Genomic DNA, 25,329 nt, shown 5'->3' on the forward strand with positions numbered 1-25,329 from the left:
TAGCTACCCTCATATCCATAGGAACGGATCCAGAGTCAAAAGGGAAAGTCTTGCTTGACCAACTTAATTGAATTTTTTGAAGAGGTTAGAGTGTAGACAATAGTAATGTAGTAGATGTAATTTTATCTAGATTTTCAGAAGGCCTTTGATAAAGTACCCCATAATAGACTGATGAACCAGGTCAGAGAATGAGGAGTTAGAGGAGCAGAATGAATAGCTAGCTGGCTTCAAGACAGAAAGCAGAGAATAGAGGTAAAATGTAGCTATTCACTGTGGCAGAAGGTGGGCAGTGGTATTCCACAAGGATCAGTGTTGGGACCACTATTTGCAATTTATATTAACGATTTAGAATTTGGCATCAAAAACACAATTTCTACATTTGCTGATACCAAATTGGAGGCAATAGTCAATACTGAGAAGGACTGCAACAACTCCAGGTGGACATTAATAAACTTGTAGAATGGGCATATAATTGGCAAATTAAATTCAACACATAAATGTGAGGTATTACATTTTGGTAGGAAGAATAGGGAGGTCATTTATTACATGGCGGGTGTGCATCTAGGTGGGATAGAGGAACAAATGGATCTTGGAGTACAGATACACATCACCTAAAAGTTGCGACACAGGTTAGCAAGGTCATAAAAAAAGCAAACCAAGCACTAGGGTTTATTTCTAGAGGTGTAAAATTGAAAAGTAGGGAAGTTATGCTAAACCTGTTGTAGATAAAAGGAATGTGCCTTTACCCTCCATTACAGCGTGACTCCGGGAATTATAGACACATGCACACAATGTCGGATTAACTGAAGACTTTTATTTGTATAACTAAAGTTAAATCTTGCACTGAGGCAATGATTATACTTGACTAAATACAATTCAGCACAACATATACAGAGTAAATACTGTACAGGCTCCCCTTTTTTATGCTATCCAGACCCAAGTGCTGGTCAGGCTTGCCTTGCTCTGGGTGCCTTAACTTGGTGATCAAACCAAGGACTCGTTCTTGACTGCAGTAAAACTTTATCTCTCTCTACCCTCATATTTATTTATGTACTGAATTACCGTGGCTACAACCAGATGATCAATTGTGTGCTAATCTCGCTTGATCAGTGGGCTTCCAGGCCAGAGCTCACTTGTTGTTTTTACAGAACTCTCAAGGCACATTCTCTCATTTAATCAGTCTGCCCCACAGCAGTTCTTGGGGGGCGTTGTGGCCTTGCATTGTCTTGTTTAGGTTTTACAACTTTGTTTTGCAAGGTTCTTATCTTTTGCTTTTCTAAGCATTTTTTTTGTCTAGTTTAGCTCCTACAGTTTTCCAGTGTAATAATAGTAGCCATCTTGCACTGTATTGAACCTTGGTTAGATCACACTTGAGAGTACTTCCTCGCCATATTGTAATGAGGATATAGTGGCACTGGAGAGGATGTAGAGAAGATTTACCTGGATTATACCAGAAATGCAAGGGTAAAAATATCAGACTAGGGGTGTCTCTTTTTTTTTTTTTAAAAGCTGAGGTGTGACCGAATAGAGGTCATTAAAATTATGAAAGGTTTTGATAGTGGATACAGAGAATGTTTCCACTTATGCGGGGGGGGGAGAAAAAAAGAGCATAATTGGAGGCCATCAATATAAGATAATCCCCAAGAAATCCAATAGGGAATTCAGAAGAAAATTATTTGCCCAAAGAGTGGTGAGAATGTGGAACTCGCTACCACAGGGAGTGGTTGAAGCGAATAGTATAGATGCATTTTAAGGGGAGGCTAGACAAACATGAGGGAGAAGGGAATAGAGGGCTTGGTTTATAGATTTAGATGAGGAAAGACAGGAGGAGGCTAGAGTGGAGTATAAATGTCGACATGGACTGGTTGGGCCGAATGGCCTGTTTCTGTGCTATATATCCTATGTAAGTTTTGTTTTTTAGCGAGTCTAAGCTCCTGTTTTATGTTCTTCCATTGCTTTCCCTGATATCGCCCTCTCCATGTCATATACCAACTGTAGTGAGAACACAGGTAGGTGAGCTGTCCCTGGCTTTTGTCAATAGCATTTCATACTGCCTGATAGATGATATTTGAAAATAGTCCAGTAATGACTTCCTTTTTATATAAATTCCCTCATCTGTGGGGAAGTGTTCAGGCTCTGTGCAATCAGTTAACAATATGGCTGAGATCTAGAAGTGGCACGAAGGACAGCCAAACTCAAACTCCAAGTTCCATTATTCCCAGGGATCATGCATTGGATGATGTACTCTGTCACTTAAGTCATTTTAATTAGCGTTCTCATTTATTTTTTCACTTTTTTTTTTTTTTTTTTGTTCAAAACTAAATACAGTGGAAAACTAACTATTTTCCCCATAAATCCATTGCTCCTTCAAAGGAAAGTGGTAATGAAAACTCATGTCAACAATAACCACTAAGTCCCAAGGCACTTCACAGGAGTATTGTTAGACAACAAAATTGACAGTGAGTCACATAAGGAGAAATTAGGACAGGAAACCAAATGCTTAGCCAAAGAGGTAGGTTTTGAGGAGCATCTTTGTTACATATGTAACAACTTGATAGACTGAATACTGTAAACTTACTTGGGCACAAACCTGGCTCTACTTTATTCGGGCCCAAAGTGCCCGCATTACATGATGGCTTCCTTTCTATACCTGGCCCGCCACAGGTGCGTACAGTCTAATGACCTCCGCCAGTGGTGCCCCTTGATGGCTAGTAACCGCAAGCATACATACATGATGACATTCCCCTTGATCTCACTATCAGTCTTTTTACAAGTTAAGACGGTCCGGGGCTTTCCGCTCACTAATTGATCGTCTCAGTTCAGCTCTAGTTCTGGGCGAGCGTTCTGAGTCAGTTATGACTGGAGGCTGGGTAGCCGATCTGATGGGAGTGGCAATGACCATGTCCCGGATTAAAAGTCCAGATTCATTGATGGCGGAGTCCTCCTGATGAATAAATGTTGGTTGGTCATTGATCGTATCTTCCTCAACTTATTCCAGTTCATCCGTGTGCTGCAGCTTTATCTGATCAACATGTTTGCCCGTTCTTGAGCCTGACAAACATCCTTGGCCATACCAGTACCAGTGACCCACTTGGGACCTTGACCATAATTTAGCACATACACAAGATCGTTAAGAGATGTTGCGTGACACAGCAGCATGATCATGATATCACTGCTGATTTTGACGTCTGTTTTCAACACGATCGTTCAAGTCAGGATGGACAAGAGAGAGCTTGGTCTTGAGACCTCGCCATCAATAGTTCAGCAGGGGAGACCCCGGTAAGCATGTGGGGTCTTGTCCTGTAACTAAGCAATATGCATGACAAGCGAGTCTGCAGTGAACCTTGAGTTACACGTTTCATACCCTGCTTGATTGGACAGCATGCTCTGCTTGACCATTAGATGTGGGTTTGAATGGTGTTGAACTCATGTTGTTTAATTCCATTTGAGTCCCATGAACTCTTGTAACTCCAGACTTGTGAGGCAAGATTTGTTGTCGCTCACAACGATGTTAGGCAGACCATGAGTAGCAAACATGACACGGAGGCGCTCAATGGTAGCTGTGGATGTGCTGGATAACATGATTATACACTCTATCCACTTGGAATCTGCATCTACCATGACAAAAAACATCTTGCATAGGAAAGGACCCGCAAAGTCGATGTGGATCCTCGACCATGGTTTGGATTGCCATGATCACAGCCTCTGGAAATTCTACTGGTATATTGCTTAACTGCATGCATGTGATTCACTGATGCACACATGATTCCAGAACAGAATTAATTCCAGGCCACCATACGTGAGAACTGGCGATGGCTTTCATCATGACAATACCAGGATGAGTGCTGTGTAGATCACGTATAAATTTCTCTCTGCCTTTTTTAGGCATAATAACACGATTACCCCGCAGTAAACAATCTGACTGAATGGATAGTTTGTCTTTGTGACAGTTGTAAGGTTTGGTCTCGTTACACATTTCCATAGGTATAGCAGACCAATCACCACTAAGGACACAACGTTTTACAACCGATAAAATCGGGTCCTGTCTGGTCCAGGTCCCAACTTGTTGAGCAGTGACATGGGTTCCTTCACTCTCAAAAGCATCCACAACTAATAGTAGATCTGCAAGCTGTGGCATCTCCACCTCCGGTGTGAGCAAGGGCAAAGGCAGATGGCTCAGTGCATCTGCATAATTCTCGGTGCCAGGTCTATGGCGAATGACACAATCATAGGTAGATAATGTCAGCACCCACCTCTGGATGCGGGACGATACATTGGTATTGATGCCTTGTTTTCGGAAAACAAAATGAAATGAGTGGCTTGTGATCCATTTCGAGTTCAAACCGAAGACCAAACGGGTACTGATGCATCTTTTTAACCCCATACACGCAGGCTAAAGCTTTTTCTACTATGCTGTAGGCTCTTTCCGCCTTTGACAAACTTTTCGAAGCATACACAACAAGTTGAAGTTTACCCGACTCATTAGCTTGTTGGAGCACGCAGCCAACCCCATATGATGAAGCGTCACAGGCCAATACTAGACGCTTGCACGGATCATAATGTATCAGCAACTTGTTAGAGCAAAGCAGATTTGTAGCTTTCTCAAAAGCACTATCTTGAAACACACCCCAAACTCAGTTGTCACCTTTTCTGAGCAGCATGTGCAGTGGCTCTAATAAAGTGCTCAATCTAGGTAAGAAATTACTGAAGTAGTTGAGTAGTTCAAGGAACGAACGCAGCTCCATCACATTCTGAGGCTTGGGTGCATTTTTGATGGCCTTGGTTTTCAAGTCCGTAGGCCTGATGCCATCAGCAGCAATCTTCCTCCCCAGAAATTCAACTTCCGGTGCCATGAAGATGCACTGAGTCCCACTTTGTCCAGACGATGTAGAACCTCTTCAAGGTTGTTCAGATGTTCGGCAGTGTCACGGCCTGTGACCAGGATGTCATTTTGAAACACAACAGTTCTAGGGACGGACTTCAGTAGACTCTCCATGTTCCTCTGAAATATGGCTGCAGCCGAGCGAATTCCGAAAGGACACCTGTTGTAGATAAACAGTCCTTTCAGAATTCGCTCGTTGACGCATGTAAGTTTCTTCGACATATCGACGAGCTCCTATGTCACATAGGCCGATGTCCGATCCAGTTTAGTGAATGACTTCCCACTGGCTAGCGTTGCAAACAGGTCATCAGCCTTCGGTAATGGGTACTGATCCTGTTTCAAAAATCGGTTGATCGTAACCTTGTAGACTCCACAAATCCTGACAGTGCCATCACTCTTCAACACAGGAACAATGGGCCAGTCCCATTCATTAAATTCAACCAGTGATATGACCCCTTCACGTTTGAGTCTGTCCAGTTCGATTTCGACCTTCTTCCTCATGTACGGAACAGCCCGAGCTTTGTGATGGATGGGTCTTGCACCCGAGTCCAGGTGAATCTGCACCTTGGCTCCCATGAAATTGCCGATGCCCAGTTCAAACAGCGAGGGGAAACTTGCCCAGCACTTGAGCACACGAAGTGTCATCCACCGATTGACAACGCTTTGATATCGTTCCAATTCCATTTGATATTTTTTTCAGGCCAATTCCTGCCAAACCATTTCCTGGAACGATCCATAATGGTAGATCATGAACCACATCATACGACACCTTGACTACTGCACTGCCAATCACCGGTATGAGTTCTTTGGTTTACGTACTGGACTTGGCTTAGGCTTCACAGCCTTAGTGTTCCAAAGCTTGTCAAATGTCCTTTAACTCATCAACTGACTCGCACCCATGTCCAATTCCATTGATACCGGCACACTATTTAGTTTCACGTTAACTATTATGGGTTGACTTTGTCAGGAACAAATACAGTCCATACGCTTCCTCTGGTATCCAGGTCTGCGTTGGACTGGTCATCGTCCTCCACATGGTGAGTCGCAGCATGCTTACTCAGTTGTGGACACATTCATTGAAGATGCCCCACTTTCGAACAGGCTTTACAAATGTACTGTTTAAAACTACACTGATGAGGCCGATGACTGCCCCCACAATGCCAACAGGGTGAAACCCGTTGGCGGACTTTGAGCAAGTACAGGTTTCGCATACGCAGTCGAGTAGGCCCTGCCATAAATTGCTCTGCCAGACGACGACACCATCTTCTTTACAGTACTTGTTGTGGAGCTCCGACTCTTTGATATCTGCCTTAAATTATCATCCGTCGTCATGCATGCCTGGGAATCACGATTGCCTTGCTCAAATCCAGCGTCTCTGCAGTCAATAACTTCCTGAGGATTACCTCGTGGTTGCCATTATGAATACATCTCGCAACATGTCTCCCAACGTGTCTTCGAACTTACATGGCCCAGCCAGATGTCTTTGGTAGGTGACGAATTCCGACACATCTTGGCCCTTCAGAACGAACATGCGTGTAGAATAGATAGTGTGAGATGATGCCGCCTTTTGGTTTGAGATGGTCACGTACCAGAGCACACAATTCCTCATAGTCCTTGTCCATTGGATGTGCAGGCGCGAGGAGAGGAGATTCTTTAAGGCCATAGATTTTTGGACCGCAAACAGTGAGGAAAACTGTCCTGAGCCTAACTGCGTCAGTAGCTTCCTCCATTTTGTTGGCCACGAAGTACTGGTCCATCCGATCGATAAAATCCGACCAGTCCTCTCCCTCCACGAATCTCTCCAGAATTCCAATGGTGCTCATTTTGCATGCAACGATTCTTGAGTTACCTTGTTGCCAAATGTTACAATAGACTGAATACTGTAAACTCACTCAGGTGCAAACCTAGCTCAACTTTATTCGGGCCCAAGGTGCCCGCATTACATGATGGCTTCCTTTATATACCTGGCCCGCCACACGTGCGTACAATCCAATGACCTCCGACAGTGGTGCCCCCTGGTGGCTAGTAACCCCAAGCATACATACATGACCGTCTTAAAGGAGGAAAGAGAAGCAGAGAGGTTTAGGCAGGGCATTTCAGAGCTTGGGACCAAGGCAACAGAAGGCACGGCACCAATGGTTGAGTGATTTTATAATCCGGGATGCTCAAGACGGCAGAATTAGAGGATTGCAGATATCTCTGGTGGTTGTGGGATTAGAGGTGGGGAGGGGTGACGCCATGGAGGGATTTGAAAACGAGGATGAGTATTTTGAAATTGAGATGTTGCTTAACTGGGAGCCAGTGTAGGTCAGTGAGCATAGGTGATGGATAAATGTGCACTTTAATTTCCGAAGATCAATTTTTTTTTTTTTTTTCCTGTCCTCCAGGTTGGTGCTTTAAATGCATGCTTCTTCGCAAAGAGAGGTTTTCAAGTGGAGGTTTATGAAGCACGAGAAGGTAGGGTTCGGTCATTTATTTTTCTGATTTGACATTTTCAGATGAACACTTTTTTTTTTCAATTTGCATTTATAGTCTTCTTCGGGCTAGACTTTCCACTTCATATCGCCCATCTATGGCCAATATATATTGCCCAAAACTGATCTCTATTGCCCATTTTGAAGCCAGAAGGTCATGGTTGGATGCTGGGAGATAAGGGATATGGCCTTTCCAGTTGGTTGATGACCCCACTGTGTAATCCCATCACTGAAGCAGATAAACGTTACAATGAAAGCCACATAGCAACACGCAACATCATCAAAAAGACAATTGGAGTCCTAAAGCAGCACTTCAGATGCCTGGACCATTCTGGTGGCAGCCTACAGTACCACCCTGACCAGGTCGCTGAGTTTATTGTAGTGCATTGCATGTTGCATAAACCTAGCTATAAGGAGAGAACAACTATTGTCAGATGGGGCTGCAGGTCCACCTCCAGAAGGAGGGGAGACTGAAGAGCCAGCTGGCGATTAAGAGGAAGAAGAGGCTGGTGAGGACCAGCCTGGCGATTGTAGCCATGGTCCTACCACCCCCCCACCCCCAGAAGAACAGTACCCCATGGGAGTTACGTGGCTGCAAAGCTGTTGCGTGAACAGCTGATAAAGGAACGCTTTGCATGAACTTACTTTGGGGATCGTCACATTTACATTTAGATTATCAATTGCGTTTATACAAAAGTTGCATATGGGTTTAGTTGCATTTTAGCCTTGCCTGCATTGGCCTGGCCTTTGTAGTGCAGCATTTGCATTGATGCTTAACTTAAGTAATGTTGTTACAAGAGAATAAAGATGTTAAATTATTCAAAATGCCTAAGTTAACTAAACTTATCAGAATGCATAATTGTTACAATCATTAACAAAATTTATTGCAAACATAATTATTTTCAAACCCTCCCCACCCCCAACTATGGACATTTTTAACAATGATCTCTCTTCTCTTCCCCTCTGTCTCTGCCCTCCCCTTCCTCTTCCCCTCCATGTGTGGATGACCCCTGACCTCCCACACACTTCCAAAAGCCTGTTGCTAGGGAAGCTTTTTGACTTCCTCTTTCGGTGGGCAAATGCAACTTTGCCGACAATCACATTGCCGGCCTAAGGCAGAGTGGAAAATTGCACCAAAAAAATGGCCAGCAATCATTAAGGCTGAGACATCCTACATCGCTGGAACAAGGCCCATTTTTTGGGGTGATGGCCCCTAGTGGAAAGTCTAGCCCTTAGTTACTCATGTAGTTAAGAGTATATGTGGTACTCCAATTGTTAAACTTGATCTAAGTACCTGAATTTATCTAACTGTATTGCATTAAAAAAAATGGTAAGCTGTGCAATTCCTGTTAACATACCTTGCTTCCTGTGTTATGTTACACTATTTATATGAACATTTAACATTATTCATTGGAAAATCCTATCTACAAGATGTACACATTTCCTTTGCTCAATCACTGAAATGAACGTGGACAAAAGAGCTGAAGTCCAGAAGTAAGTGTGACTGCTCTTGACAACAAGGCAGCATTTGACTGAGTGTGACATCAAAGAGCCCTAGTAAAACTGAAGTCAATGGGAATCGGGAGAAAAACTCTCCATTGGTTGGCGTCATATCTAACACAAAGGAAGATGGTTGAGGTTATTGGAGGTCAATCATCCCAGCCCCAGGACATTGCTGCAGGAGTTCATCAGGGCAGTGTCCTAGGCCCAATCATCTTCAGCTGCTTCATCAATGACCTTCCCTCCATAAGGTCAGAAGTGGGGATGTTCACTGAGTGCAATCGTGTTCAGCACCATTCGCAACTCTTCAGATAATGGAGCAGTCCATGCCCACATGCAGCAAGACCTGGACAACATTTCAGGCTTGGGCTGATGTGTGGCGTGAATGTTACTTGTTACTTGCCACTTAAGTGCCAGGCAATGACTATCTCTAACAAGCGAGAGTCTAACCACTGCCCCTTGACATTCAATGGCATTACCATCACCGAATTCCCCCATCAACAACACCCTGAGGTGGGGGGGTCACCATTGACCAGAAACTTAAATGGACCAGTCACAGACATACTGTGGCTACAAGAACAATCCGAGGCTGGGTATTCTGCAGCGAGTGTCTTACCTCCTGACTCCCCAAAGCCTTTCCACCATCTACAAAGCCTAAGTCAGGAGTGTGATGGAATACTCTCCACTTGTCTGGATGAGTGCTGCTCCAACAACACTCAAAGCTCAACACCATCCAGGACAAAGCAGCCGCTTGATTGGCACCCCATCCGCCACCTTCAACAGTCACTCCCTCCATCACCGGCACACCGTGGCTACAGTCTGTACCATCTACAAGTTGCATTGTACCAACTTGCCAAGGCTTCTTCGGCAGCACCTCCCAAAAACAAAACCTCTACCACTTAGAAGGACAAGGGCGGCAGACGCATGGTAACACCATCACCTGCACATTCCCCTCCCATAGTCACACATCATCCTGACTTGGAAATACATCGCCGTTCCTTTATTGTCACAGGGAGTTCCAGAATTTTGACCCAAACAGCGCTGTTGGAATACTATCACCATACGGACTGCAGCGATTCAAGAAGACAGCTCACCACCACCACCTTCTCAAGGGCAACTAGGGATGGGCAATAAATGCTGGCCTTGCCAATGACTCCCACATTATTTTTTTTGAGTAGCAGTTAAAATCAAATTGGCTGATTTACTGTCCCATTCCAGCTCTAGTACTGTTTTAAGTTGGGCCTTCTGCTCGCCAGCCCTATTAATCTATGCAAATAGGAGTCCTATAATGTCAATAGGACTGCTACCTGCTTGGTGGAGGCCCCCTGACCACACTGCTGAGTAAAGCCTGGTTGTTGAGCGGGAAAAGGCCCCAAAAGGTAAATCTCTAAAATCCTCCTGTGGAACTGTGAGGAGCCAGAATACTATTCTAGGCTCCACAAGAATAACATGGGCCTCTGCTGTCCTGCACGCCCCCACTTCTCAATCGCCGCCCCCTCAGGACCTATTCCGACATCTGGGCTGCCTTCCAGTGAGCTGCAGCGAGAGGACTGTTCAGGGCGCACAGTTTGCTGGCAGGATGGTATTGTGGCCTGGCCCTCAAAATTCACCAGGCATCCCGGCATAGGGATCGAATGATAACTCCTGTCTGCAGTCACCCAATAGTTAAAACTGCCCCATGTGAATCATTTAAATCTAATAGGCCACGTGTATTCATATGCAAACCAAATGTAAAATCATTTACATATTTCTACTTTTGTACTTGACATACTTTTTTTTTAGCAGAAGAAATTGTCAGTATTTTAGTCAAAAAGTTCTTTCCTCCCCTTCCCCCCCCCCCCCCCCCCCCCCGGCCCCACATTGGTAGGGGGGAAAAATTGGGATGAACAAGCAACTAGAATCTGAGAAATGGGAATTTGCAGGGGTTGAGGGGATGACCGAGACTGGTGGGGTGGGGGTGGGGGAGGGGGGCGCAAGGCCATGAAGGAATTTAAACATTAAGAATTTTAAGTTTGGTAACTGGTAGCCATGGTCGGTCAAAGAGGACAGATGATGGATGAGTAGGTTTTGGTGAGGGATAGGATAGTTTGGATGAGCTGTAATTTATGGAGGATGGGAGGCCTGGAATAGTCAAGTCTGGAAGTGACACTGGCATGAATGAGAGTTTTAGTAGCAGATGAACTGAGGCAGGAGACATTAAGAGGTGAAAGTATGTGGTCTTTGTGATGGAGAGAATATATGGTCAGAATCTCCACTCACCGTTGGGTAGGAAACTGAGGTTGTGCACATTCTGGTTCAAACTGAGAAAGTGGCTGGGGACAGGATGGTATCTGTGGCAATGGTATGGAGTTTGCGGTGGTGCTGAGGACAATGTCTTCAGTATCCCAATGTTTAATTTGGGGGAATCACTGCAATTTCTAGACTGGATGTCAGACAAGTCATCTGACATCACAGGCAGTGGAAGGGTCAAGAAAAGTGGTGGAAAGATTAGAGCTAGGTGACATCAGTGCACATTTAGAAGCTGACCCCATATCTTTGGACAATGCTGGCAAGGGGCAGCATGTAGTTGCTGAAGAGGAGGGGGGCCAAGAATACATCTAAGAGGAGAAGCCATGGAGCAAACCAAGCAAGGGTGCTGAGCTGGACAATGGAACAAGGGCATTAGAAGAGGATGGTGAAAGCGACCATATCAGAAGCTATAGCGAGTTTGAGGAGGCTCAGGAGGGAAAATGCACCATAGTCATAGTCCTCGAGGATGCCTTTTGTACCTTTTTTTTGATATGACTAATTCAGATCTATGGCTTGGATGGAAAGCTGATGGGAGAGGTTATAACATGGAACCTTGCTATACCTTCAAAGAGAAGGAAGTTAAAGAGTGCCACTTTGGAGCCACCCAGAGCTGGAAACCGTGCTCCAGGCTGGGAAATTTGTGTTCTAGTTTGCACTGTTGCTGTGGTTTCCACATTTGGTGTCACCAGAGTGACTCTAAGGTTGGTTCAAATTCCCAATTCTACTTTTTGAAATAGAACTGCTCTGGGACACTCTCCATAACTAACATCACTACATCACAAATGGCTTCGGAAGAAGAAGACCCTGCTTGAGAATCTCCATGTCAGCAAAAGTCAATACATTTTAGGGGAATAAATGTTTACTTTTTTTAAAAAACAAAAGTACTTTTTATGCCAAACAATATCAGGAATGCAATTATAAGAACATAAATGGGAGCAGGAGTAGGCCATACGGCCCCTTGAGCCTGCTCCGCCATTCAATAAGATCACTGCTGATCTGCTCATGAACTCTGCTCCACTTCCCCGCCCGCTTCCCATAACCCCTTATCTCATCGCTCAAGAAACTGTCTATTTCTGTCTTAAATTTGTTCAATGTCTCAGCTTCCACAGCTTTCTGAGGCAGCAAATTCCACAGATTTACAACCCCCGAGAGAAGAAATTCCTCCTCATCTCTGTTTTAAATGGGTGGCCCCTTATTCTAAGATCATGCCCCCTAGTTCTAGTCTTCCCCCATCAGCGGAAACATCCTCTCTGCATCCACCTTGTCAAGCCCCCTCAATCTTATACGTTTCGATAAGATCACCTCTCATTCTTCTGAATTCCAATGAGTAGAGGACCAACCTACTCAACCTTTCCTCATAAGTCAACCCCCTCATCCCTGGGATCAACCTCATGAACGTTCTGAACTGCATCCAAAGCAAGTATATCCTTTTGTAAATATGGAAACCAAAACTGCATGCAGTATTCCAGCTGTGGCCTGAACCAATACCTTGTATAGCTGTAGCAAGACTTCCCTGCTTTTATACTCCATCCCCTTTGCAATAAAGGCCAAGTTATCATTGGCCTTCCTGACCACTTGCTGTACCTGGATACTATCCTTTTGTGTTTCATGCACAAGTACCCCCAGGTCCCAATGTACTGCGGCACTTTGCAATCTTTCTCCATTTAACTAATAACTTGCTCTTTGATTTTTTTTTCTGTCAAAGTGCATGACCTCTCTATTTCCAACATTATACTCCATCTGCCAAATTTTTGCCCACTCACTTAGCCTGTCTGTCGTTTTGCAGATTTTTTTGTGCCCTCCTCACACATTGCTTTTCCTCCCATCTTTGTATCATCAGCAAACTTGGCTACGTTACACTGCGTCCCCCCTTCCAAGTCGTTAATATAGATTGTAAATAGTTGGGGTCCCTCCGGCACCCCACTAGTTACTGGTTGCCAACTAATGAACCATTTATCCCGATTTCTCTGTTTTCTGTTAGTTAGCCAATCCTCTATCCATGCTAATATATTACCCCCAACCCCGTGAACTTTTATGTTGTGCAGTGAAGACCGTGAGGTATTCTGCATAGGTATCAAATCTTTTGGTTATAAAAGGAATGCAATATGCTGACTAATTTTGATAAATACCTCCCAAGACTGATTGCTTGTATTACCTCATAGTACTGAATTATAGCAGAAAGGTCCCAGATTCAAATCTAATCGTTTATTGAATGACCAAGCCAGTAATGGGGATGTTGCAACTGGCCTCAATGGCCCCTGTGCTAAGGTGGAGACAAATGAACCTTGGTTCCTATCCCAGGGAAGTGCATGTTTGCATATCCCATGAGGGTGAAATTTGGCTTGGCAGTGATACTGTCACAGTTGAATAGCCCAGCAATGCTCACTGTCTGAGTTCAAAGATAACAAATGATCATCTGAGATGAAGCGATGGAAGGTTCCCAGGGATCATGGAACCGAACTCCAGCTCGAGTCACCAGTGTTTGGAAGAGAATAGGGAAATAAAACCCTAACTGCTGCTATTGAACTCACTGGTATTCGTGGAATGATACAGCACAGAAAGAAGCCATTCAGCCCATCGTAATGTGCTGGCTCTTTGAAAGAGCTATTCAATTAATCCTACTTTTCCCCACAGCCCTGAAAAATTCTCCTTTTTGATGAATATATCCAATTCTCTTTTTTGAAATTACTATTGAATCTGCTTCCACCACCCTTTTCAGGTAGTGCATTGCTTGAGGAATTTGCACTTCTGGTTGGATGTGGCTAATGGACTATGAAGTATTTAAGGGAAGAATATATCAAAACACATTTGACATTTCCCATTACCTTTTTGATAGATATTCGAACTGCTAAAGATGTAAAGGGAAGAAGCATCAATCTTGCTTTATCTCACAGAGGACGGCAGGCTCTAAAAGCTATTGGAATAGAAGACCAGGTATGGAGGATCTATCCATTTCCCCATGAAGTTGACAGAAATAAATAATCTGGTGCACATTTCCCTCTTTTATTTCAAATAAAAAATTAAGGGCTAGAAATTCAGTTGGGGCATTAAGTAACTCCCGCCCGAGCACCACGCTGTCTGCGCCTGCCGCGAACTTCAGTGACGGTTTAGTGACAGCGCTGACAGTTTGCAGTAATGGGGAAGTGTGGGTGAGGTTTATTGAATTTTTCAACATGGTTTTTTTTTTCATCTTTTGACGCTTGAGTCGGCCTCCTGCGCTATCGCTCCATTAGCGCTCGAAGAGGAGTAGAGTACTTTTCTTAGCACTCCACTCTCCTCTTGAGGCAATACACCTGAACATCCCATGTTGAGGCGGTAGACATCAGCCGGCGCTAAAGGTAGCGCCCTGCGCCATCACCGCCTCAAAGTGGGTAATATGGAATTTTTAGGTCTAAATGTCCTGTTTGTATACATTGTGCCAAACCCAAGATTAAAATAGTGGGTTCTTGCAATTTAGATGCAAACAATTTCCTGCTGCATGAATTCCATATTAGGAAGTAAAGAAAGTCAGCTAATCATAATGCTCCTTCTACACTACAGCTAACAAGACATTTAACCAATATAATTATCTGGCAAATATGTAGAGAAATGGTCAACCAAAATGTTAGAAAAGCTTGTTTCACTGACCTGAAGTTTGTGATGGACTGCATTTTAGAAAAGTGCAGAGAACATATTTGGCCATGGGAACAGCCTACAAGCATGCAAAAAACAGAGAATGACACTATTGCACACAACTGAGTTGAACACTGAGGACCTGGGAGAAGGTTTACAAGAAGTATCAAAGTTTTTTTTTTAAAAAAGACACTGAGGCAATACAAGATGAGGCAAGAATCTTGCCCTGTCTTAATATGGAGATGAAGCCATTATTTGGTAATGTAGCTAAATCTGAATTCAACAATAGATATATTAATATAAACATTGAAACAATTGTAAATATAAAGATAAAGTACTACTTTAAAAAATAAAAAATACTAAACTTTCAAAGCCTGTTCCCTTTTAAGCACATCACACATGGTGCTAGTCTTTATCCACACCGTTCTGCACAAGCTTCAATCACAACTACCCAGAGAGTACACATATAGGGCCTGAAATTCATTGACATACCGCCTGCTTACCACCAAAACATGCAAGTTTTGTCAAAAAACAGGTACATACCGCTTGGCGGAAGATTTATCATTGATATACCCCCGAACGGTATGCACCGTCCGCCATGTAGAACTGCCCGCTTAACACAAGTTTCTTGACGTACTACCAGAGCTGCATACTGTCCTGGAAAAGGAGGTTTTATTCGATCTTAAGTGGGCAGTAGTGCTCGGTAATGCCATTTTGAAATTGGGAACTGTTATGTATGTGAACCTAACCTATATGTGTAAGACTTGCCAGTAGGGGGCACACCTGTGGGAGATCGATAGGTCACCTGTGTACCCTGGAGCAAGCAGGTATAAAAGGCAGTCCACCATGCTGCTGCCTCACTTTGGAGTTATATTAAAGAGACCAAGGTCACACTGGTTTGAGCTTACAACACAGTCACAGTCTCGTGGAGTTATTTGTTCCTGTTAAGTTCAGGTCAGCAAAAGCAGCACCTCAGTATTTGAGGTGAAGTGACTTTATAGTGGGAAAGGTATTTTTATTGGTGCTGAGTACATTATTAAGATGGAAGGCATTTAAGTTATATATTTTTTTTCATTGAACAATCATTTTAAATCTGCAGAATCTCAAAAGAATGGGGCCTGTACTATCTCAGCCTGTATTGCTGACTACCTGTCTAATGTAGGATCCAGATGGGAGAAGGTTTATTGAGCGGAGTTATCAGGGTAATTGAAGAGGATGCCTTGCTCCCAAAGGATTTTCAGGGAGAAGCGCTCATACTTGGACCTGACCGATCGACAGTGCGTTCGAAGGCTGCGCTTCCAAAAAGAGATTTGCCAGCTCATTAAGGCAGACCTGCAACCTAGTACCACCAACATTACTGCACTCTCTGTCGCGATGACTGCGGCACTTTATGCATGCGGCTCTTTGCAGGCATCGGCTGGGGACACGTGCTGTATTTCTTAGCACGCCACTCATTGCTGCATTTGATAGGTAGCTGAAGCACTGTATGCACGCCGGATGGAATTTATAAACTTCCCAATGACCAGGGAGGCACAGAGTGAGAGGGCTTTGGGATTTACACGCAATGCCGGCTTCCCCAAGGTGCAGGGTGCTGTTGACTGTACTCACATTGCCCTGCGAGCACCATTACAGGAGGCGGAGGTATACCGAAACCGCAAGGGATTCCACTCCCTCAACGTGCAGCTTGTATGCGACCATACACAGTGCATAATGGCAGTGAATGCCAACTTTTCAGGGAGCATCCATGATGCGCATATCTTGCGTGAAAGCACTGTGTCTGACCTATTCAAGTCTGAGCCTCAAGGTAAATGCTGAATGCTGGGGAACAAAGGGCACGGCCTCACTCCCTGGCTCTTGACACTTCTGCGGAACCCTCAGACCGAAGCTGGGCAACAATATAATAAGAGCCATGTGGCCACACGTAATATCAGAGACAATTGGAGTGCTGAAGCAGCGCTTTCGATGCTTGGACCACGCTGGGCAGGTTGCTCAGTTCACAGTGGTGTGCTGCATGTTGCATAATTTAGCAATCATGCAGTGACAGGAATTGCCACAGGGGACTGTGGGACCACCTGAGGAGAGAGTGCAGGAGACTGAGGAGGAAAATGAGGGGGAGAAGTGTTGTGTTCATACATTCTTTATTTGTTACAGCTCACTTCGGACCCTGTGGGAGCTATTCACAGTTGCTCTACACATGCTTCCATTTTGGGTTGTATAAAAACAGTTAAGTTAAATTATTTTACTCCTGGTGCAGTTTGTTAGTTATTTACGCATACACAACATAATATGGCGATGAGGATGACTTACATGAACCTTCCTTCCCGCCCCCCCCCCCCACCCCCACCTTTCATCTTCACATGCGGGGACCCTCCAATTCCGTGGCCGAGATGGATAAAAAGCTTTTTTACATACATCACCGGTGAGTGGGTTAGATGGTGACAACGTAACACCAGCTCGCCGCCGTGCAGTACTTACCCACTGAAGGCCAACGCAGCTTTGGCCAAATCAAAGACACGGAGTCCTACAACAAAGCGCCATAGAGAACTATTTTGGGCCAAAGAAAAGTATCGTAATGGAGAGATAGCAATTCCGTCAAATGGGGCAAGAGAATGGTGAACCAATCAAACAGTGCATCATTTCATTAACTGAACTGGCTGCTACGTGTAACTTTGGAGCACTTACAGAGGAAATGAACAGGGATCAAATTATTGAGAAAACACGATCCCTGCATCTGGGACGCTTGCGGATGGAGGATGACAAATTGACAAAAGTGATCAGATCCTCTGCTCCCCCTGTGCAGCAGACTGCAGCTACAGCCCACGTGCAAGGCATTTGTCCAAAGCAGAAATTACAGCAGAGACCCAGGGCTAGTAATTAGCCACCCAATACGGATCACGGGCTTAACTTCCACTGCTTTAACTGTGGGGACAAATCATACTCTGCAAAGTGTCCTAACTGCCCTGCATATGGGAAGACATGCTCTGCATGTGGTAAAATGAACCATTTTGCTAGTGTCTGTTGCTCATTGCAGCATATTCGACCTGTGGATAACACCGATGGTGATGAACCCAGTATGATTTACACCATTAGAAACATAGAAACATAGAAAATAGGTGCAGGAGTAGGCCATTCGGCCCTTCGAGTCTGCACCGCCATTCAATAAGATCATGGCTGATCTGATCATGGACTCAGCTCCACTTCCACCCCCATTCGCTCAAGAAACTGTCTATTTCAGTCTTAAATTTATTTAATGACCCAGCTTCCACAGCTCTCCAGAGGCAGCGAATTCCACAGATTCACAACCCTCCGAAGAAATTTCTCCTCATCTCAGTTCAACATGGGAAAAATGGAGCTGGCCCATTCGTTAAATTCGACCGTTGATATGATCCCTTCACGCTGGAATCCGTCCAGTTCAATTTCGACCTTCTCTCTCATCATGTACGGAACTGCCTGAGCTTTATGATGGATGGGTCTTGCATCCGAGTCCACGTGGATCTGCATCTTGGCTCCCGTGAAATTGCCGAGGCCCGGTTCAAACAGCGAGAGAACTTGCTCAGCACTTGAGCACATGGAGTATCCTTCACCTGTTGGGTATGAAGAAAGAGTCAGACTGAACACTGTGAGCTCAAAGTAAAATGTGACCGTAGTCTTTTATTGCAGGTCTCCAGAGTGCCTCTCCAACCTGTGAAGCCTCCTTAAATATCTGTGCTCCCAAGGAATTATGGGATCCCTTCAGACTCCAGGGGATGAGCCCTCTGGTGGCTGTACAGAGTAAATACAAGTCCACATATATAACACTCCACCCCTCCCCCCCCCCCCCCCAAAAGTGAATAGTGTAACTATTTACAATGTGAGTCGATCTGGGGCCCCCCTTGTCCTGGTTGGTCGTCTCGGTGTGAAAGCTGGTGTTGTTGAATCATTTGTTGGGTCCTCGCTGGGCTGCTGTACAGCTGGCCGTACTGGGCTGCCTGGTGTGCTGGGCTGCTGTGGATGATGGGTTCTGCTTCGTGGTCAACCGTGGTGCCAATTGCCACTGGTGTGTACGTTGGGGGATCACAAAAGGTAGGGTCCAAGGTGGGTTGCTCAGGATAGTCCGTGAATCTGAGTTTGATTTGGTCCAAGTGTTTCCGATGAATGAGTCCATTTGAAAGTTTGACCCAAAACACCCTGCTCCCCTCTTTGGCCATGACAGTGTCGGGAAGCCACTTGTGATCTTGTCCATAATTTAATACAAATACAGGATCATTGATTTCAATCTCGCATGACAGATTTGCGCTATCATGGTATGCACTTTGTTGATGCCACCTGCTCTCTACCTGTTCATGTAGATCAGGGTGAACTAACGAGAGCCTTGTCTTAAGTGCTCTTTTCATGAGCAGTTCAGCAGGTGTGATCCCAGTGAGTGAGTGGGGTCTCGTGCGGTAGCTAAACAGGACTCGGGATAGGCGAGTCTGCAGTGAGCCTTCAGTTACCCTCTTCAAGCCTTGCTTGATGGTTTGCACTGCTCTCTCCGCCTGACCATTGGACTCTGGTTTAAACAGGTAGATGTGACATGTTTGATCCCGTTATGGGTCATGAATTCTTTGAACTCAGCACTGGTAAAACATGGCCCGTTGTCACTCACCAAGACATCGGGTAAGCTGTGAGTGGCAAACATGGCCCGCAGGCTTTCAGTAGTGGCAGTGGACGTGTGAGCCGACACTATCTCACATTCATCCTACTTGGAGTACGCGTCTACAACCACAAGGAATATTTTACCCAAGAACGGGCCTGCATAGTCAACGTGTACCCTAGACCACGGTTTAGAAACCTAGAAACATAGAAAATAGGTGCAGGAGTAGGCCATTCGAGCCTGCACCACCATTTAATAAGATTATGATGGATCATTCACCTCAGTACCCCTTTCCTGCTTTTTCTCCATACCCCTTGATCCCTTTAGCCGTAAGGGACATATCTAACTCTCTCGAATATATCCAATGAACTGGCATCAACAACTCTCTGCAGTAGGGAATTCCACAGGTTAACAACTCCTGAGTGAAGAAGTTTCTCCTCATCTCAGTCCTAAATGGCCTACCCCTTATCTATGTCCCCTGGTTCTGGACTTCCTCAACATCGGGAACATTCTTCCCGCATCGAACCTGTCCAGTCCTGTCAGAATGTAATATGTTTCTATGAGATCCCCTCTCATCCTTAAACTCCAGTGAATACAGGCCCAGTCAACCCAGTCTCTCCTCATATGTCAGTCCTGCCATCCCGGGAATCATTCTGGTGAACCTTCGCTGCACTCCCTCAATAGCAAGAATGTCCTTCCTCAGATTAGGAGACCAAAACTGAACACAATATTCCAGGTGAGGCCTCACTAAGGCCCTGTACAACTGCAGTAAGACCTCCCTGCTCCTATACATAAATCCCCTAGCTATGAAGGCCAACATACCATTTGCCTCCTTCACCGCCTGCTGTACCTGTATGCCATCTTTCAATGACTGATGTACCATGACACCCAGGTCTCGTTCCACCTCCCCTTTTCCTAATCTGCCACCATTCAGATAATATTCTGCCTTCGTGTTTTTGCCACCAAAGTGGATAACCTCTCATTTGGAGGGTCAAGACCATAAACTTAGCAGCGCCTCCATGGGTACATTGCTTAACTGCGAGCATGTATTACATCTGTGAACGCAGGACTCTAAGCCCGCATCGATACCGGGCCACCACATGTGGGATCTGGCTATCGCTTTCATCATTACGATGCCTGGGTTGGTACTGTGGAGGTCATTGATGAAGATGTCTCTGCCCTTCTTGGGGACCACTACTCGATTTCCCCACAGAAGGCAGTCTGCCTGTATAGACATTTCATCTTTGCGCCGCTGGAGCGGCTTTATCTCTTCCTGCATTTCCAATGGGACACTGGACCAGCTCCCATGAAGCACACACCTTTTCACTAGAGATAATAAGGGGTCCTGGCTTGTCCAGGTTTTGATCTGCCAGTCAGTGACGGGTGCTTGCTCACTCTCAAATGCTTCCATAACCATGGCTAGATCTGCGGGCTGTGCCATTTCCACCCCCGTGGTGGGCAATGGCAGCCTACTGAGAGCATCAGCGCAGTTTTCTGTGCCTGGCCTGTGGTGGATGGCGTAGTTGTATGCAGACATCGTGAGCGCCCATCTCTGGATGCGGGCCGATGTGTTGGTATTTATCCTTTTACTCTCGCAAAACCAGGATATAAGTGGCTTATGGTCAGTTTCCAATTCGAATTTTAGCCCAAACAGGTATTGATACATTTTCTTTACCCCATAGACACACGCTAATGCTTCTTTTTCAATCATGCTATAGGCTCTCTCAGCCTTAGACAGACTCCTGGATGCATAAGCAAGCAACCGGTTTTAGTTTCCCGAAATCATTAGCTTGTTGCAATACACACCCGACGCCATATGACAATGCATCACATGCTAGTACCAAACGCTTACATGGATCGTACAACACAAGCAATTTGTTTGAGCATAACAATTTTCTCGCTTTTACAAAGGCATTTTCTTGGCTTTTGCCCCAAACCCATTCGCCCCCTTTTCATAGTAAGACATGCAGTGGTTCTAACAGTGTGCTGAGACCCAGTAAGAAGTTACCAAAGTGGTTCAAAAGTCCCAGAAACGACCACAGCTCCGTTACGTTCTGTGGCCTGGGTGCGTTCTCGATTGCATCCGTCTTCGCGTTGGTGGGCCTGGTGCCATCTGCCGCAATCCTCCTTCCCAAGAACTCCACTTCAGGTGCCAGGAAAATGCACTTCGAGCATTTTAACCTGAACCCCACCCAGTTGAGTCGACTAAGAACCTCCTCCAGGTTCTGCACGTGCTCGACTGTGTTCCGACCTGTGACCAAGATGTCGTCCTGGAAGACCACGGTGTGTGGGACTGACTTCAGTAAATTTTTCATCTTTCTCTGGAATATCACCACCGCTGATCGGATTCCAAACTGGCATCTGTTATAAACAAAAAGACCTTTGTGCGTGATGATGCAGGTGAGGGCCTTCGATGATTCCTCCAATTCCTGCGTTATGTAGGCTGAAGTCAGATCCAGTTTTGTGAACGTCTTTCCTCCTGCCAGCATTGCAAAGAGGTTGTCGGCCTTTGGTAGTGGGTATTGGTCCTGCAGGAAGGAACGATTGATAGTTACTTTATAATCGCCACAGATTCTGACAGTGCCGTCTCCCTTGAGGACTGGGACAATAGAACTGGCCCATTCGCTGAACTCGATCGGTGAAATGTTGCCCTCTCTTTGCAGCTGGTCTAGCTCGATCTCTACCCTTTCTCTCATGTACAGTACTGCTCTCGCCTTGTGATGGATGAGTCGCGCCCCCGGAATTAGGTGGATCTGCACTTTTGCTCCTTGAAATTTCCCGATGCCTGGTTCGAACAGCGAAGGAAATTTGTTTAAGACCTGGGCACACGAAGTGTCATCAGCGGGCGATAGTGTTCGGACATTGTCCCAGTTCCAGCGTAACTTTCCCAGCCAGCTCCTGCCGAGCAGCGTGGGACCATCGCCCGGTATCACCCAGAGTGGTAGCTTGTGCACCGCTCCATCGTAGGAGGCCTTTATGGTAGCACTGCCGATTACAGGAATCAGTTCTTTTGTGTAAGGTCTTAATCTCATGTGAACTGGAGTTAAGACTGGCCTTGAGGCCTTGTTGCACCACAACCTTTCGAAAGTCTTTTTGCCCATGATGGACTGGCTTGCACCATTGACACCGGGAGTCCATTTAGTTAAACATTCAGCATTATCGAGGGACAATTTGTGGTGAATATGTGCACCCCATATACCTCTGTCTCCTCTATCTGAGGCTCTGGTTCGTCGTGATTCTCCGTGGATCTGTCCTCCTCTGCAACATGGTGGTTTGCAGGATTAACAGGCTTAGCAGCTCGCCTGCACACTCGTTGGAGGTGTCCCATTGTTCCAGAGCAGCCCTTGCAAACGTACTCTTTGAATCGGCATGAATGGAAATGATGATCACCCCCGCAATGCCAACAAACTGTTAATGGCCTTGCATTCATCACCCTTGATGGTGGACTCTGAGACATCTGCGGACGTGTAGCTGCCGGTACGTGTGACCTGCCCTCTATGTTACGATTTGAAAACAACATTGCTTTGTTCACAGTACTTGTAGCAGCACTTGTGTGCTGAGAGATTTGCTTTGTATTGTCACTGGTGGCAATGAATGTCTGGCTATCGCTATGGCCTTACTCAAGGTTGGGTTGTCTACAGTCAAAAGTTTGCGAAGTATGGTTTCGTGGCCAATGCCAAGTACGAAAAAGTCTCTGAACATGTGCTCCAAATGTCCTTCAAATTCGCAATGTGCTGCAAGGCGTCTTAGCTCAGCGACATAACTTGCCACTTCCTGGTCTTCAGACCTTTTGTAGGTGTAGAACCGTTACCTCGCCATCAGAACGCTTTCCTTTGGGTTCAAATGCTCTCGGACCAGTGTGCACAAATCGTCGTATGATTTCTTTGTGGGTTTTGCTGGAGTGAGCAGATTCATCATGAGACCATACGTTGGTGCCCCACAGATGGTGAAGAGAATCGCCCTTCGTTTGGCAGCGCTCTCTTCCCCATCTAGCTCGTTGGCCACGAAGTATTGGTCGAGTCACTCCACAAAAGTTTCCCAATCATCTCCCTCCGAGAATTTCTCCTGGATACCCACTGTTCTCTGCATCTTTGGGTTCGCTATCTGTATCTCGTCGCTAGTGGTTGTGTATGGAGAAAGAGTCAGACTGAACACAGTGACATTAGTCTTTTATTGCAGGTCTCCAGTGTGCCTCTCCAAGCGGTGAAGCCTCCTTAAATACCTGTGCTCCCAAGGGATTATGGAATCCCTTGGGACTCCAGGGGATATGCCCTCTGGTGGCTATACAGAATAAATACAAGTCTACATGTATAACAATAAGATCACCTCAATCTTTTGAATTCCAATGAGTAGAGGCCCAACCTACTCAACCTTTCCTCATAAGTCAACCCCCTCATCCGCGGGATCAACCTAGTGAACCTTCTTTGAACTGCCTCCAAAGCAAATACATCCTTTCGTAAATATGGAAACCAAAACTGCACGCAGTATTCCAGGTGTGGCCTCACCAATACCCTGTACAACTGTAGCAAGACGTCCCTGGTTTTATACTTCATCACCTTTGCAATAAAGGCCAAGATTCCATTGGCCTTCCTGATCACTTGCTGCACCTGCATACTATCGTTTCTTTGTTTCATGCACAAGTACCCTCAGGTCCCGCTGTACTGTGGCACTCTCCACTTAAATAATAACTTGCTCTTTTTTGATTTTTTTTCTGACAAATTGCATGACCTCTCAATTGTAAAAGTTTGCAAAACTTATAATTAACTTTAAACAACTAACAACTTTAAGGGCCCAAAATTGGTGGACTTACCGCTTGCTGCTGCCGAGTTTTCTCGGTGGTCTCCCTGGTTTCTGGGCGGTCTCCCCTCCGAGCGATTCCTCCTGCAGGCGGGGAAAGAAGACCGCTGGGTACTGTGTGCCGGTGTGCAACACCCAGAAGAGTCCTTCCGCCCGCCAAGCTGGCAGTTTGTTCCGGGCGGTTCTCCGCTCCAGCAGGGGAAAAGACCGCCGCGTGGAGGCAGGTCTGACCTCAATGGTAAGTATGAAGACATGCAAAAAAAGGTTAGTCCACTTTTCTTTATTTCTTTTGCAGGGCTTTAGGTGGCATTCGATAAAGTGCCACACAAAAGGTTACTGCAGAAGATAAAGGTACGCGGAGTCAGAGGATATGTATTAGCATGGATCGAGAATTGGCTGGCTAACAGAAAGCAGAGAGTCGGGATAAATGGGTCCTTTTCAGGTTGGAAATCGGTGGTTAGTGGTGTGCCACAGGGATCGGTGCTGGGACCACAACTGTTTACAATATACATAGATGACCTGGAAGAGGGGACAGAGTGTAGTGTAACAAAATTTGCAGATGACACAAAGGTTAGTGGGTAGAGGACACAGAGAGGTTGCAAAGAGATTTAGATAGGTTAAGCGAATGGGCTAAGGTTTGGCAGATGGAATACAATGTCGGAAAATGTGAGGTCATCCACCTTGGGGAAAAAAAACAATAAAAGGGAATATTATTTGAATGGGGAGAAATTACAACATGCTGCGGTGCAGAGGGACCTGGGGGTCCTGTGCATGAATCCCAAAAAGTTAGTTTACAGGTGCAGCAGGTAATCAGGAAGGCAAATGGAATGTTGGCCTTCATTGCGAGAGGGATGGAGTACAAAAGCAGGGAGGTCCTGCTGCTACTGTACAGGGTATTGGTGAGGCCGCACCTGGAGTACTGCGTGCAGTTTTGGTCACCTTACTTAAGGAAGGATATACTAGCTTTGGAGGGGGTACAGAGACGATTTACTAGACTGATTTCGGAGATGAGGGGGGTTACCTTATGATGATAGATTGAGTAGACCGGGTCTTTACTCATTGGAGTTCAGAAGGATGAGGGGTGATCTTATAGAAACATTTAAAATAATGAAAGGGATAGACAAGATAGAGGCAGAGAGGTTGTTTCCACTGGTCGGGGAGAC

General features: G+C 45.5%; 1 protein-coding gene across 1 annotated transcript in view; it reads left to right on the forward strand.

Moving 5' to 3' along the window:
- The first annotated feature begins 7,120 nt into the window (after nucleotides 1-7,120).
- kmo (kynurenine 3-monooxygenase) overlaps nucleotides 7,121-25,329 on the forward strand; it is a 65,364-nt gene continuing 47,155 nt past the window's right edge. Inside the window, exons 1-3 of the mRNA XM_070890956.1 lie at nucleotides 7,121-7,183; nucleotides 7,270-7,339; nucleotides 13,982-14,079. Coding sequence (XP_070747057.1) covers nucleotides 7,121-7,183; nucleotides 7,270-7,339; nucleotides 13,982-14,079 — 231 coding nt within the window. The remainder of the gene's footprint in view (nucleotides 7,184-7,269; nucleotides 7,340-13,981; nucleotides 14,080-25,329) is intronic.

Source organism: Pristiophorus japonicus, chromosome 9 (genome assembly GCF_044704955.1).
Source record: "Pristiophorus japonicus isolate sPriJap1 chromosome 9, sPriJap1.hap1, whole genome shotgun sequence".
Lineage (NCBI taxonomy): Eukaryota > Metazoa > Chordata > Chondrichthyes > Pristiophoridae > Pristiophorus > Pristiophorus japonicus.